This window comes from Genypterus blacodes, unplaced genomic scaffold (genome assembly GCF_046128005.1).
Source record: "Genypterus blacodes isolate CSIRO-AG114 ecotype Tasmania unplaced genomic scaffold, CSIRO-AGI_Gbla_v1 ptg000029l_1, whole genome shotgun sequence".
In the NCBI taxonomy this organism is placed as follows: domain Eukaryota; kingdom Metazoa; phylum Chordata; class Actinopteri; order Ophidiiformes; family Ophidiidae; genus Genypterus; species Genypterus blacodes.
Genome location: NW_027466842.1, coordinates 7,002,025 through 7,017,278, shown reverse-complemented (window position 1 = coordinate 7,017,278; position 15,254 = coordinate 7,002,025). Strand labels below are relative to the sequence as shown.

At 42.1% G+C, this 15,254-nt stretch overlaps 2 protein-coding genes across 3 annotated transcripts; both read left to right on the top strand.

Annotated features, from left to right (window-relative positions):
* Positions 1-647: 647 nt before the first annotated feature.
* Positions 648-9,521, top strand: LOC142994134 (endophilin-A2-like). 2 transcript variants are annotated; one of them, XM_076144816.1, is made up of 9 exons: positions 650-852; positions 3,158-3,226; positions 3,327-3,543; positions 3,896-4,029; positions 4,178-4,336; positions 5,930-6,033; positions 6,347-6,480; positions 6,608-6,664; positions 7,492-9,521. In XM_076144816.1, the coding sequence occupies exons 1-9, from the start codon at positions 808-810 to the stop codon at positions 7,677-7,679; spliced, it is 1,107 nt and encodes a 368-aa protein (XP_076000931.1). In that variant the 5' UTR covers positions 650-807; the 3' UTR covers positions 7,680-9,521. The 2 variants fall into 2 exon arrangements, with proteins under 2 accessions (XP_076000932.1, XP_076000931.1); XM_076144817.1 differs by lacking the exon at positions 6,608-6,664 and having other exon boundaries at positions 648-852.
* A 973-nt stretch (positions 9,522-10,494) lies between these two features.
* stap2a (signal transducing adaptor family member 2a) lies at positions 10,495-15,007 on the top strand. Its single transcript, XM_076144778.1, has 11 exons — positions 10,495-10,602; positions 11,477-11,548; positions 11,637-11,756; positions 11,837-11,893; positions 11,988-12,139; positions 12,228-12,359; positions 12,469-12,538; positions 12,890-12,992; positions 13,099-13,194; positions 13,351-13,479; positions 13,590-15,007. Exons 1-11 carry the CDS (start codon positions 10,495-10,497, stop codon positions 13,643-13,645), a joined length of 1,095 nt encoding a protein of 364 aa, XP_076000893.1. The 3' UTR covers positions 13,646-15,007.
* Positions 15,008-15,254: the final 247 nt, after the last annotated feature.

Here is a 15,254-nt window from a genome sequence, read left to right as displayed (position 1 = left end):
ATAGACCAGTAGACTGTAGTTGTATGCTGGGGGAATATACACACAACAGGTGCTGGATAATCAAAGATGTAATAATAACATTTAAAAAATTAAGATTTTTTATTCCGAGCTCAATATTCATGATTAGAAGGATCAATGGACAACAGGGCAGCTTGGAGGATGAAGGGAAAAGCCATGTGTCATGGTGGTAAAGGATTGTACCATTGAATGAAAGTCTGAAACCTCTTGTGGCCCAGACATAAAAATGCAAATTCAAGGGAACAAGATAAAGATAGACTTCACCCTTACATGGAGGTCAAATCAGTAATTCATTTGGTAAGTGTCAGTTGTCAGCACGAAAAAATGATGTCAGAGTGCATGACTGAGGCCCCTTTAATTGCCCGGTATGTATATGGACTGCTAACATGTACATGGTCCAGTTTGCAGAATGACACAGGACAGTGTGTGTGGTGATGCTGGTGTGTTGGGTAATATGTGTGTTCTTCTTTTGTTTTCCCTAGATGTACACATTTTAATAAAGTGAAGTTTTAATAAAACATAGGGGAAAGTCAGGACTCCCCCCATTTTCTAGGTGTGGGTGTGTGCGCGTGCGCGTGCGTGCGTGCGTGTGCGTGTGCGTGTGCGTGAGTTCACTTCCCCCATGGAGCCCAGGCCAGGAAATATTGGTTGCCTAGCAAGTTCCACATCCACAGTATAAAGTTAGAAGACGCGTTGCTCGGCGGTCGCCTGTGCAGTAAACTGCAAACTTACAGCTTTACTTTAGAAATACGCTTTCTTGCTAAAATTGATCCTCCACGCCCTCACAAGATGTCCGTCGCGGGATTTAAGAAGCAATTTTATAAAGCAAGTCAGGTAAAGCAAGACGCATACCTTTAAACATTAGCCTGTAGCTTAGCATAGCTAGCTGACAAAAACATTATTTTCACCGCGGGTTGATAGCCTACAGCTAACTGCTTTGGTTCAACCAAACCAAACCAAACCAAAGCGGCACTTTTCATGGCTGAGTATAAGAATAAATGTTTTACCTGGCCATAAACTACGCGTTTATGTTGTTGATAAGCGCTGTATTATCTGTCAAATATCTTACGTTAACGTGGTACTTTAATTAGTTAGAGAGTAAACATAACTTAATATTAACCGAATTTTAGAGTTGTCTATTGTTTTGCGCCGCCTGTTCAGACTAGCAGACATTAATTTGAGAGTTAGAATATGCATCCAAGTTGTCATTTTATTATAAAATATATAGGAAGTGTCTTTCGTTGCTCACTCAGGAGGCAGGCAGAGGATGTTAAATATGCTTCCTGTGATTTTGAGTTGTTGTCCTTTTGTTATGATTTTCAAGTCACATTGGAACTTTGGGAAGTTGAGGTCTAGGCTCTTACCATAGTTAAGTATTTATTTAGAAAATATGTACATAAATCGATAATGGAAAGAAGTCTGAGAGGGTGATGTTCAATATTCAGTCGCAGTAGTTAGTGTGTCACTGTCACAGCTCTGGATTCCTTGGAGACTCTTTGGCTGCACTCTGTGCCCCCATAGTCAGAGCAAAATACGTCCATCTTACTATTTTGCCCTTCTTAGTCTAAAAGTTAAAGCTCCCGTGAAAGGTATGCAGCTCAAAGCTTAATTACACCTGTCTTGCTACATGTCCCTGCTCAGCAATGTGCTGCCATGTTCTCCTTCTTTAGTGGGTGTGTACCTCAGTTTGAGCAATGGCATCTTTGTAATGTGAATACTGTCCCCAAACCAGCTTCCAGTCATTTAGAAACCAACTTTACAATGGACTCAGTCAGTAAGTGAACAGTTAAACTAACATAGCGAATCCGGGGTTTTACTTGACTGTGATTGTGTCAGCTTAAACTAGTAGTAGTGTGAGTGACCTAGTGTCATGCAGTGGTACTGGCTAAACTGCAGCCACAATATACAGGGAACTGTATAAATATGGGACCTTTAATGGAATCCCACCCTCTATTAGCACTGGTATGGCAAACAAGTTTTGCATCTTGTGACGCAGGCTATGAAAAGAAAAGAGAGGTGGAGGTGTAACAGGGAGGAGGTGAAACCTTTAACTAAGTTTGTGGCCTCAAGTCATTCCTCAAACCATACTGTCATATGGCCAAAACTGTCTATTCAGTGTTCTGTACTAAAGTGTATCATTATCAGGAGCAAATTGTGATCAACAACAAAACAAAGTTTTAAAACCCAGCTCTAATTGGTACCACAAATCTATATAATAGATTGAAGTTCATAATGAGTGAATGTGGGAGCTCAGTCATGTCACTGGAGCCACCAATTGGCCAGTTTTTTTCCATAATCAATAATGAAAGCATGCCATAGCATTATATAAACGGAACAGATTGATTGACCCATCTGGTCACAGAGTTTGTATGGAGCTCACAGCTGCACAAAGTCAAAACAAAGCAACACACACACACACACACACATACACACACACACACACACACACACACACACACACACACACACACACACACACACACACACACACACACACACACACACACACACACACACACACACACACACACACACAATGAGCAAATGTTGAGTCTGCCAGCCGACTGCACAGGAATTTTGTCAAGTTTGTCACTCCGTGTGTGAGTATGTACATACAGTAGGTGCCATGTGTGAGTGAGAATGTGAAGTAGTAATCTAAAACAAGAAGGTTAGCATACAGTAGATGTTGAATGAAAGTATGCATACATGTGGTTGTGGTGTAGGAAACTGCAATGCTTGTGCTGAGCTAATGGAAATGGGAAACCCTTTGTTGGTTCCTTTTGGAACTAAACAGTGAGGAAAGTCCAGACTGCAGCACTCATTGCTTCCTCCAGACTTGCTGAAGTTCCTTCACTGATGGAAAATCTGGTCATATTTAGAAGTGAAGTACTGTGTTAACTTGGCTAAAAGATAACTTGTGAAGCTCTAGCAAAGATGTTTTCTGTAATTCATATTTCACGCAACACCTCACTCTGACCTTCCTTTGGAGCAGCGTGAGCAAAATGAGAATGTCCCTGTGAGAGTTGATCAAAGTTTTATATCTTGACATCAGCTCTAAATCATTGACTGTTCTTTCATTCATGATCTGTGAATATGCTGAGTGTAGTCCACCTCATTTTTGTTTGTTCTGTGTTCAAAGATGATGAGTGAGAAGGTTGGAGGTGCTGAGGGGACCAAACTGGATGAAGACTTTAGAGACCTGGAGAGGGTAACTTTTAATGCTCTTTATAGTTATGATTAAACTGAATATATAAAGTTCATGTGCAGATGAACAACATCTTTACTGTGTTGATATATGTTGTCACCAGAAAGCAGATCTCACCTGTAAAGCAGTGGTGGAGGTCATTGGTAAAACATCAGAGTACATCCAGCCCAACCCAACAACCAGAGCTAAGCTGTCCATGCTCACCACAGTGTCCAAAATCCGTGGACAGGTAAACAGTCCAGGCTACCCACAGCCCGAGGGCCTCCTTGGGGAATCCATGACTAAGTATGGAATGGAGTTGGGAGAGGACACCAACTTTGGTAAGATCAATCAGTCAGTATTATTTGGACAAGGTGCAGGGTAGATGAGATGGTGCTGTGGGATGTGTTTGTTTGAAAAACAGAGAGGGAGATAGCTTGGAGCAGAATGTAAAGTACAAACACGAAAGACAGTCACTTTGTTTACATGCGCGCATGTTTTTACAGCAATCATCGGAAAAAGGCAAGTAAGACATATATGCATAAGTTGAGAGCTGTAACTTGCAGTAAGCAAATGCTGTCCCCTGCTGATATCAGTCTAATCATGGTTTTGACATGTTTGAAAAAATGTATGTATTGCCTTAGTTTTTAATGCTCATTTAAGTTGTATTTTTCATGTGTATGCACAATTCAGGTGGAGCGCTAGCAGATGTAGGGAAGTCGATGAAGAGGATGTCGGAGGTCAAGGACTGTCTGGATATTGATGTAAAGCAAAACTTTATTGACCCACTGCAAGTGGTTGCCGATAAGGACATCAAGGACATCCAGGTAGAATGGAATAAGTAGTGCTGTATGTTTCTGCACACACAGTTCAGGCACTATGTAATGACATTAGCTCTCTGTATGTGTCAGCTGCATTAGTGTGGTATGAAGAAATACCTGAAATCTATTCTCCCAAACTTTGTCGCTCTGTCAGCACCACCTGAAGAAGCTTGAGAGTCGCCGCCTGGACTATGATTACAAGAAGAAGCGACAGGGTAAAATTCAAGATGAAGAGATCAGGACTGCCCTGGAGAAATTCCATGAGTCCAAGGACTTGGCTGAGAGCTCCATGCACAATCTGCTGGAAACAGACGTGAGTGGCAAATGTGTTACAGAAGGCACCTTACAAGTTACTAGGATCTCTCATGTATTCATGCACTTAGTTTTCGTTCTTTTTATTTTATGTTTCAGTATAGACTAACATGAGGGTCATGTTACACATGTGGACTCATTAAACTAGTTGAAATGTGAATCCTTGTCTTAACAGAGATTCAATTCATGATTCAGTACTTGAAAAGTGTTGCAATTAGATTTTATGATATATACGGTTTTCATTAAATGATGATTGAGAAAGTTTAAGGGCCAGAGGTAGAGGAGTTGTGTAAGTACTTTTAGACATACTGTATTTGTACACCAGAATGTCTTTATTGTGTCTCGGAATCTCAAGTTTTTATCACACTGTGATAGTGTCAACCCGTGATGGTTTAACTGTAGTTCAGCTTCAGGCATCTGGTGTAACATTAACTTTGCAGGTTTAAACCTCTCGCACATCAGTACCAGTGGAAATGCTGCATCACCGCAAGAGACAGTTAAATAGATTAGCCGAAAAGTATAGACTGTGCTCAGTAGATTAGTAGTCACACAAAACTGCACTGCTGTTTTCAAAGTTTACACACTTGAGAAGTTTTGAGAAGTTGTCTGTTTTTCTTTGGGGAAAGCATCATTGACTAGGGCTGCACCTAACGATTATTTTTGTAACGATTAATCTACAGATTATTTTTTTGATTAGTCGATTAATCTATAGCAGGGGTGGGGAATATCCGGCCAATCTGGCCCGCCCTGCCTGCGATTTGGCCCACCCGGCCGGCGATCCGGCCCGACTGACCGGCCGCCTTGACAATGCGTCACCCCAGCCCTACCATTGACCATTAAAAAATCTCCTCATGGCTTTCTTTCTTACATGATGGAGACATTACTGAGCTTTTTGCTGTATTTCTTATTAAACCTTAAATTAACCACTAGTGTAATTTTCTTCAGCAGAACCTTAACTATTAGAATTGTTTATCATTAAGTTAGTTTGATGTACTAGACCCCAACACAAAAGAATGATAGCCGCACCTTTTTTCTTTTTCTATTTTGATCTCTTCCAGAAAGTTTTCTGCCTTTTCCTTATATATTTAGTTTTTTTTTGGGGGGGGGGGATCTCCTTTGGGCTGGGTTGGGAACCGTCTATTGTCGTTGACCAGTAAAGCCCTTTGAATGTGAAGTCAAGCTATACAAATAAAATTGACTTGACGAGCTATGACCTTATAATATTTTGCTGGTATTTGGTTCTGGAAACACATGTGACTCACTGTAATGTTATGTCAAAAGTGGTCACGTCTTTTGTGTCTCTAAAAGCTAGACTACATCAGGTGATGTGGCTTTTTTTACATAATGCTTCGCAATAGTCTGAACTTGTCTAACATGTCTGTTTGGTATTTACAGTTATCATAGCGAGCCTAACAAGGTGTGTTTGTAGTGAAGAGGTCATGATGCCAGTATGATGTGATCATGCTGACAGAGGGCAGCGTTGGAGATTAGATAACAGGACCCGGAAAGGGTTCACTGCTAAACCGGTGTTTATAAGATGTGTTAGAGGTTCTTACGTTTGGTCTCATCCTAAAATATTTTCTTGTGTGTGTAGGTGGAGCAGGTGAGTCAGCTGTCTTCCTTTGTTGAGTCTCTGCTGCAGTACCACAGGGAGGCCTCACAGATCCTGGAGGAGCTGTCAGACAAACTTGGACAAAGGTCAGCATCATGACAGTGTTTGTGGAACATGATGTGCCTGTATGCTGAAGCTGTGTCCTCTGTTTGATGATGTGGAATTCAGCAGTACCACCTGCTCTTTTAAGTAGCACCTGATGCTGAGTACAGACCACTTATTTATACTTTGTAGAGAACTATCTTTAGCTTAGGAGGCCCAAATGATCATACATCTGTCTTATTTGTGAGATTAAATATACTTCAGTTTTCACTTTGAGACACTGTGAACCTTTTTGCTTTGTGTTGTTTTCCTTGTATGCCCCCCATTTTTAAACTTAAGACATGTCATCTTATGCAGGATGACTGAAGCTCAGTCTCGTCCAAAGCGCGAATACACAGCCAGACCCAGACCTTCCTTTGACAACGGGGAGACTGAGGAGTCCAATGGAGGATACGCACCTGGTCCAACAAGCCCTCCGTCCTATTCTGCCGGTAAACCTCTTTATGTGTGCTTTTGTTTGAGCATTTTTGTGTTTACTTGTTCAGGCCTGCTCTAAAGAAAGCACAATTGCAAACAGATCTCAGTTTTGACATGTCTTTACTACTGTGACCTAACCAGCCCCAGCACAATATCCAGGTCCATCCTCCCAAAGAACCTCCGTCAGGAGCAGACTGTGTGAGTGAGACAGATGTAGAGAGAAAACCACTGATCGCACAGACATTGTTGCGCATTCATGTGTCAGGAGTACTAACATTGTAACATCGGTGATTGTTGGGTTCACTCATCCTTTTGTCCACTGTGGCAGTCTGTCAGGTTCCCAGAGTGAGGTGGGGCCTGTCAGTGTGTATGTTTGTCTAACCAAGGCTGATAGAAGCAGTAAACCATTCTCTTCCACCTTTATTCAGACTATCCACATGTGTGGCAACTTAACCCCTGCTGTCAGATCATAAAATACAAATGTAAATACACTAAGAAAATGTACCCGCAGTCATTGTTTGCTGAATAACGTGCTTCTCATTTTGTTCTTGAACTTTAAACAAAACTTCTGAACCTCAATATGAAATCCTACATTTCCATATTCAATTACAAAATATTCAACATTTCACCATTTCAAGGAGTTCTGAAAGTGAATGTGAAAGGTCACAGGCCTAAAATGAGAACATAACCCCTGTGATGGTGTTCTTGCAAAGAAGAAACTTCGATCTTGAGATTCAGAAGGTTCTCCATCATCTAATCTAACAAAATCTATCTAATCTAATCTTAATTCTCTTTTATTTTAATGAGACTAGTCCTCATGTCTGTACCAGAGTGCAAACTGCAAAGCAAACCGGTGACACAGTAATCCTGCTACAACACTGTATACTAATCTCGTTAAAGGGCAATTATGTGCCTATCTTCTCCCCTTTTTTATCACCACTGTAGCCAATTAATCTTTCACGAAATGGCCACACTGCTCTTTCCGCTTCCCTTTTGACCCTCTGCTTCTGTGTATCTTTCTCCAGCCGAGCCATGCTGTAAAGCCCTGTTTGACTTTGAGCCAGAGAACGACGGCGAGCTGGGCTTCAACGAGGGCGACGTCATCACCTTGACCAATAAGATCGACGAAAACTGGTACGAGGGAACCGTTCGGGGCATTTCCGGATTCTTTCCCAACAACTACGTGGAAGTGATGGTGCCCCTTCCTCACTGAAAACAGCAAGGCAAGGCGGGTGATGTTAGGACATTAGGATGGGACAAGATGGAGGGACCGACATTTTTGTTTCTTGGAGCGATTGAGTAAAGCTGGAGGACAATGTCTTTTTTTGTTCTATTTGTATAAATGGATTAAGGGTGAAAAGGGGTGCAAATTATGCTTGGGTGTAATTTATCATAGCCTATATAGTCTTCATGTTCACTCTCCTTGCACCTTGTACACTACAGCGCCCCCCCCTCGGACGAATGAAGAAACGCCAACAATGACGGATGTGTTTTGACATCGCCAATAGAATTAACAAACACTAAAAAGTGCAACAACTTTATTTTCATGTTCTTAATCTATTTTATATTCACAATGTCTGTGTGTTGTTCCTATTGGTTCGACACACTCCCACATACATACACGCATGCATGCTGTGCTTGTGTGTATTCAAAGAAAGGCCCTGTGCTCTTACACTCCCCCTTTCTCAATTTCTCTGTCTTGAGGCCCTAGTGCTGTTGTCATCATGGATGTGTTGGAATCAATATGGTGGACTGATCTGCTCCTGAGACCACCCTCTAATGCCACCTAGTGGTACCAGAGATCAGTCTTTGTTGGGTCTGCCGTCACTGTTATAGCTTCTGTTATTGCTTTTAGCAAATACACATTCGGTTGCTTTTCTAAATCTTAGTGTGGATGTTGAATACAATGAGAGATCTTAAAAATACTTTGAGCCAGTCAGCAGTTAGGTGACCAATGCATTTAGCTGTCTTTGCTTTTTTTACAGTAATGCTGGTCACACAAAAGAATTAGTTTAATTCTAGACCAACAGTTTTGGGATTGATTTCTGGATGGAAATATATATTGGGTTCTAAGTTGTCAGTGAGAATGTACTCCAATGTTTTATACACCCTATATCACTCAGAAGAGTCAGGGTACGGACAGCTGATTCCCAAATTCATTCTTGCTATCAGGGAGAAAAGTTTAGCTTTGTTTATTTTCTTTTTATACAACTAATATACCAAACAAAGAAACAGAAATGTGTTTCCTTGCGTGTAACATTCCCCTGTAATATTCTGCAGCATTATACCAAAGTCATCAGCACACATGCTTGAATTCAGTTTTCTCAGGCTCCATTGATGCTGCAGGCGGTGTCACTCCCAAAGTTGTGTGGGCTTCTAACCTGCCGTTGTTAATGAATGTTAGGTCTGGGTTATTTTCCTTCAGAGCGCGGTTCAGCTTGGCTTTGCTACTCAAACTTATTATCTTGAGCCTGGAAAATTAATTTGATTTGTATTGGAATTTTTTTTTGTACCAGCCACTGTTTTCATGCTAAAACTCAATAGAACGTGCTATCACCCATCAATTGAGTAAAGGCCTTAGTAATAATTAGTAAGCCCTGTACACAATAGTGGGATAATGGCTGTTTTCAGTTTCAGATAAGCCTATTACAAGCAGACTATCAACTGTGATGGTTTGTACTGTTCACAAAACCACCAACTTTCTCCCCCTGTCACAATCCCCTTGTTAGACCGCCCCCCCGACCCCCCCAGCCCCACTCATCTCTCCTATTTTTATTGAACAGGGAGCGGAACAGACAGGCCTTTTCAGTAGGAAAGGGCACACAGCAGTGGATTATGCCCTCCCCCCACCCCTTTTATTCACCACCTGCCCATACACCACTACCCCCTTCTCATTATCTGCCCCATCGCTATTCCCATTGTGCCTCCTGAGCCCTCCTGCTCCATCTCTACAATCATCTCATAAATAATAATCATAGTATATGCCTCTTAATGTTAAGTTTATACATCTCTTATCTTATTCATGTTATGTAAAGGGATATGGTTTTTGGCTGTGCCGGCCAGTAATCTATGTGGTTCAGGTGTGGGTTAGCATGCCTCATTACACTAAATCAAAGGCCTGGATTGGTGTGTGTGTGGGGGGTGGGGGGGAGAGGGTCACAGGCTCACAGGCTCAGGTTGAGCTATTATGCAGCTCATACAACATTGACGATGAAGGATGTCATGGAACAAAGGGCTAAGATCAATTTTTCTCTGCTGCTGTCACGGCTGAAATAGTTGTCCAAATCCTCCTGCTGACATTTTATAAAATTTGGGTGGTAATACCTCAACACCCATCATATCGTTTTTGCAATATTGTTGAATGAAGTATTATCAGAATTTAAAGCTTTATTTTAGTTGTCCGAGTTGTCTTAATGGCATTTTATATGTCAAAATGTTATTGTTTTGCATGTGTATACACTATGGCCTCTTGACTTAAGTAATGCCTTATTTTTGCAAGTCTGACACTCTTTGGGGAGATTTAATGTGGGATTATCCTGGATTATCTTTATGATGTATGGATTTCCTATTTTCTAAATATAATCTCCATTGTATGGTATATTTCTGTGTATAGGGGGATTGATGCTCTACATTTGCTTCTTCATAAATATAAATAAATAAATAATTATTAAATATTTTGGACCCTATTTGTGTCATAGACAGTGCGTTGTACTTTGATTTGTATAAATTGACACATCCTGAGTGATAGATGATCTATTTCCCTGCATCTGATTGATCTATTAATCCATCCATTATTATTTCCTCACTTGCTTAATTTTGCTGAGTAGACTACCTCGTGTTTTGGACATATATCCTCCAAGCCTTCACATTTTAATCTGCACCGCCAGTCTGCATGACCCCCACACAGCAGGCTCCACCAGCCAGCTGTTGGATTGTTACCATAGCACTTTCCCATCTAGGAAGGCGTGTCACTCCCCGAATTACTCGGCGCCCCTTTGTCTTCGGTCGGTCCCCATCCAGCGACACGCATGGCGGCTGCACCCGTCAAGCAGCGCTCCGGGCCGGGGGGACCCCGGGCGCAGCTACCGCCCTGCTACTACGAGGGCTACCTGGAGAAGCGAGGACCGAAGGAGAAGGTAGGTTAGCCCGGTGCATAGCCAGTGCCATGTTGTTCCGGCTGCATGCTGTAGTTGGCGGTCGGTGTGTGTAGATGTGAGTCTGTGAGGTACCGGCCGATCCCCCCCCCCCCCCCCCCCCCCCCCATTCCAAGCGAGCTGTCAACTTCCTTATTGTGTTAGAATGGGCGAGGCGAGACGATCCGCTGCTGCCAGGGATTTTTTCCCCACATAGCCGATTGCAGATTTGTGCTGTTGTGTCTGATTTCGCGACAATCTGACAGGCAAAGCGTCCAGCAATCCATCAACGAGTCACGTCGTTTTCGTCAAACCCGATTGCTGATTGTTGTCAAAACATCTCGTCATTCAAAATCGGATCTTCTATCTTCGATGATCTGCTACTGGATCCAGTATTTTAATAATCACGCACCTACAGTATGTGTCAGAACGCGATTGCGACGCATTTCCATTACCCAGAGTGATTCAGTACAACCCAAAAAAAAAATGTTTAGTGACACAGTGATCTGAAATCGATCAACATATTCCCTGTCATGCACTCTAAACATATGTACGTGCAAAGTTGTAGATATTCCTCACGGATTCTCCTGCATGTTGATTAAAAAACAGAACTTCCAGTGTGTCCCCTTGCTGTCTCACTGGACTTCATGAATGAAATATAGACTTGTAATTTGAGAGGCTGGCTCAGGTGCAGGATATTGCACTGATCTATGGCCACAGATTGACAGCAGCTGAGGTTTACTCATTAAACATCTCTGGGGACAGGAGATCTGGTGGTGGTAAAAAAAAAAAAATCCATTAGACGGATGTGAAAAAATACCATTGTTGTTGACACTATGATGCTCTTTTTTTTTTCATTCCTCCCTGTGTTTGACAGGCACCCAGGCGACTGTGGACCTGTCTGTGTGGGAATGCAATGTATTTCTTCAATAATGCCAAGGACACTCATGTAAGATCTGATCGTGTACCTGCCATTGTGTTTCATATGGACACTAGCATATTGACATGGAAGCTTATTTCTCTGTTTGTCTTGAAAGTATGTGGAGAAGCTGGACCTTGGTGGGTTTGTGTCGCTGAAGGACGATTGCAGTCGAGACAGGAACCTGGAGGCAGCTAGACTCCTCCTGCGCATGAAGGATGGAGAGACCAAACTTACAGTAATAATACCTTCACACACGCATATTACACACACATTACCGCCTATTTGCATGGACTAAAAGTGCTGTCATCTTATCAGGCACCCAACCTGGAATCAAGGGAGCTGTGGAAGGGATTCCTCTACTCCGTTGTAGACGTAAATGTTCTTTACACCCACCAGACCCACATCCTTGTACTAAAATGTCACTTGTGCTGTGTTACCCCAAATGATCCCATTTCTCCAATCGCAGCTGAACGTGCCCTCCTGTCTCACCCTGCTGCCGGGCCAACTGCAGATGCTGAAAGAGGTGGTGGACAAAGAAAGGTGCAGAAGAAGAACACGCACTCCCACACGTGCACCCCCCTCACCTCTATCTGTGCCTTTAGTAGGAGAGATACCAGCGTAAGTTTTCCTCGATATTGTTTTGAGTTGGCGTATTACATCTCTATTGCTATTTGTGTACCTAATACTATTTCTGTGTGGCATGCAGGTGTTTTCGCCCTGTGTCTCGAACAGAAGCCGAAGTCCTCTTAGAGAGACATCCAGACTGTGGTAACATGTTGCTCCGTCCAGGCAGAGACGGGATCTCACTGGCTGTGACCACACGGCAGGACCTCAATGGGTAACACCTGATAGGACGCAGGCGGAGCCACAGCTGGAAAGATCACAGTCAGACATCATCAGTGTTGCCATTGCAAATGTTCCATGATTTCTGTTTTCTTCTGCTCTAGCTCAGTGTTCAGACATTACCGTGTCACCCAGAGGGACCAAGGTGGTTATGTCATTGATGTAGAAAATCCAGTAAGTGCATTCAATCAGTAAAATGACTTCAAATATCTGATAACACATCCCAACTTTGGAATTTTAATTATTTTATATTGTACTTTTGTATGGTACTACTTGAACTAGAGATCCTTTGCAGATTTGGTATGAAAAGATTAAAAACAAAACAGTTTTGTCAAATGGAAAGTCAAGCATTCAATATCACACAGACTTCTCAACATACAAAGTAACATGTAAACATTAATTTCAAATAAAACACGAACATGAGAACAAATCTCACTAACTTCATACAGTGACAAGCATTTGATGTCTCTGTGTTTGTTGTCAGCTTTGAGGTATATTACAACAGCTTTGCGATTGCCATTGTAGATTCCTTGTGCTACACTTCACGAGGTCATCGACGCCCTGGTAGTGAAAACAGCAGGGACGCTACAGCCTTTCTTACTGGAGGAGCCCTATGAGGAGAATATTAGTATGTAACCAGCACAAACTGTTGTTATTATGTGGTACAAGACTCCCAAGTTATCGTTTTATTAGTCTTTTTAAGTGTCATTGATTCCTTCTGCTTGTGTCCCCAGCTTATGTTTCTGCCAATGATGAGAATGGAGAGAGGATCCTCCACACTGCCCCCTCCAGCCCCCTACCAAAGGCTCCTGCCCTGCCCCCAAAACAAGGTTTCACTTCGTCACTTGGTGCATGTGTAGACAGTAATAAGGCGAAAATCCTACATTACAAGAATATGTGTGTTTAGGCATTTGCTAGGTTGTTTGTGAGTGGTGATATTTAGTGATTGCTGATAGTGAGTGATAGCGCAGTTGTGTTTGTTGCAGATCGCTGGTGCACTAGTCCCATGTCCAGATCCCCGGCTCCCGACCGCCGTATCCTGACCTCACCCGTACCAGCATCACCCACCAACCCGATGAGACGACTTATTCTCTCTCCTTCACCTCTTGCACAGAGTGAGTATGACGTGCTGAACCACCATGCTGGCTGCACTGACTGATGTAACCACGCACAAAGTTGAATATGCACAGTTCATTCACAGTATTTGTCTACTCTCCCGCCACAGCATTCAACGAGGAGCTCAAAATGAAACTGGAAAAGAGACGAGCCAGTCAGGAGTGACTTACTCAAGCAGCAAAACCAATAAGGAAAAGCACAGCCAATCTTCGGTGCCAAACTCCTTCTAACTGCAGCTATTCATCCTGTGCCTTCTAGATGGAAGACAAGTGACTATCAAAATTGCATGTAGTTACTGGACTTAAATTGGCTGGACTTAACACCCCACTGATTGGCTCTATGAAAACAAGGCTGTCTGATCAAAGCTGGATTTAATTCGTACACCTGACACAATGCAGCCTTCCTTGTTTGGGTGACATCCACTTGCAGTTTGTATAGTTACATTTAACTGTTTACAGATTACCTTTGAGCAAAGGTAGTGCCATAACAAATCAAGTGTTCAGATTAACTTTGATCCAATATGAATGGCAGCTGAAAACATATTCAAGATGCACGCACATGCACGCGTGTGCGCACACACACACACACACACACACACACACACACACACACACACACACACACACACACACACACACACACCACACACACACACACACACACACACACATATACACGTCAGACCACCAGCTGAGCTTTTCTGTCTGAGCCTATGTCTGCAAGATGAGCTGCTGCTATTGCTGCTGGAGATAAGAGCAAACAAACACAAACACACATTTTCATGACCAATGCAAGACAATGTCAACTCTGATGATAAAACAAGATAAACATACTCTACTTTGAACTCCCTTATTCACCTCATGGAGTGTTACATGGCTTTGAATTTGGCTGAATACTGCCGAGGTGTTGCTTGCCAGAAACTGAAACCTGCTCAATCTGCTGTTGCAAGTTGTATTAGTGATTAATAAGAATCCTTTACTCTATGGTTGGTTCAATTATGATGCAGTGGGTCATTAAGTACTCTTAACTGTATTGTTGGTGCTTATTTTATGAAGTGTTTCCTTATTCTGTGCTACAGTGTATGTGCTACTGTATGGTGCTATGAAGTGCTCAGTCCTGCCTGGAGATTTCTGTTGGTGTGTTCCTCAAAAAAGTCAATCTACTGTATTTATTACTGCGGCGGCCCTCTTGTGGGATAGCTATTTGTCAATTTATGGGACTTCTAATCCCATGTGAGAACTTAATGTTCCACTCACTGTCTATGGGGAGATTAAGATGAACAAAACACTCAAGTTGTTTGTAGCATAGACCTGATCTTTTCTACTGATGACTAAACACCATACCTTTGTAAATTTAACAACAAGCTTATCATTTACTGCAAAACTGAAGGTAGACAATTGCACAGTTATTGAACCAGTCCTTGTACGTATACATACGCAGTGTCTGAGAAGTAATGGCAATCTTTGATCAACTGGCTCATAAATGTCTTATTACACTGAAGCGTTTCTTTTATGTTTTGTTGTTGTATGTGGTGTCTACGTTGTCACTATCAAATAATAATGTTTGTTGAATATCAAGGGCATTAAATTGTTTTTGCATGGATATTAATTGTTCTGTTGTAAAGAGGCAGACCATGCTTGATAGAAAAGTGCATCATTACATAGAAGAAACATTAATAGCTAAAGAATGAGGAAGTTAGATAATGCTAGAAAAGAATCAATATTACGGAGAATGATCGGAATGCTGGACAATCATCTGTGTGTAGAATATGATG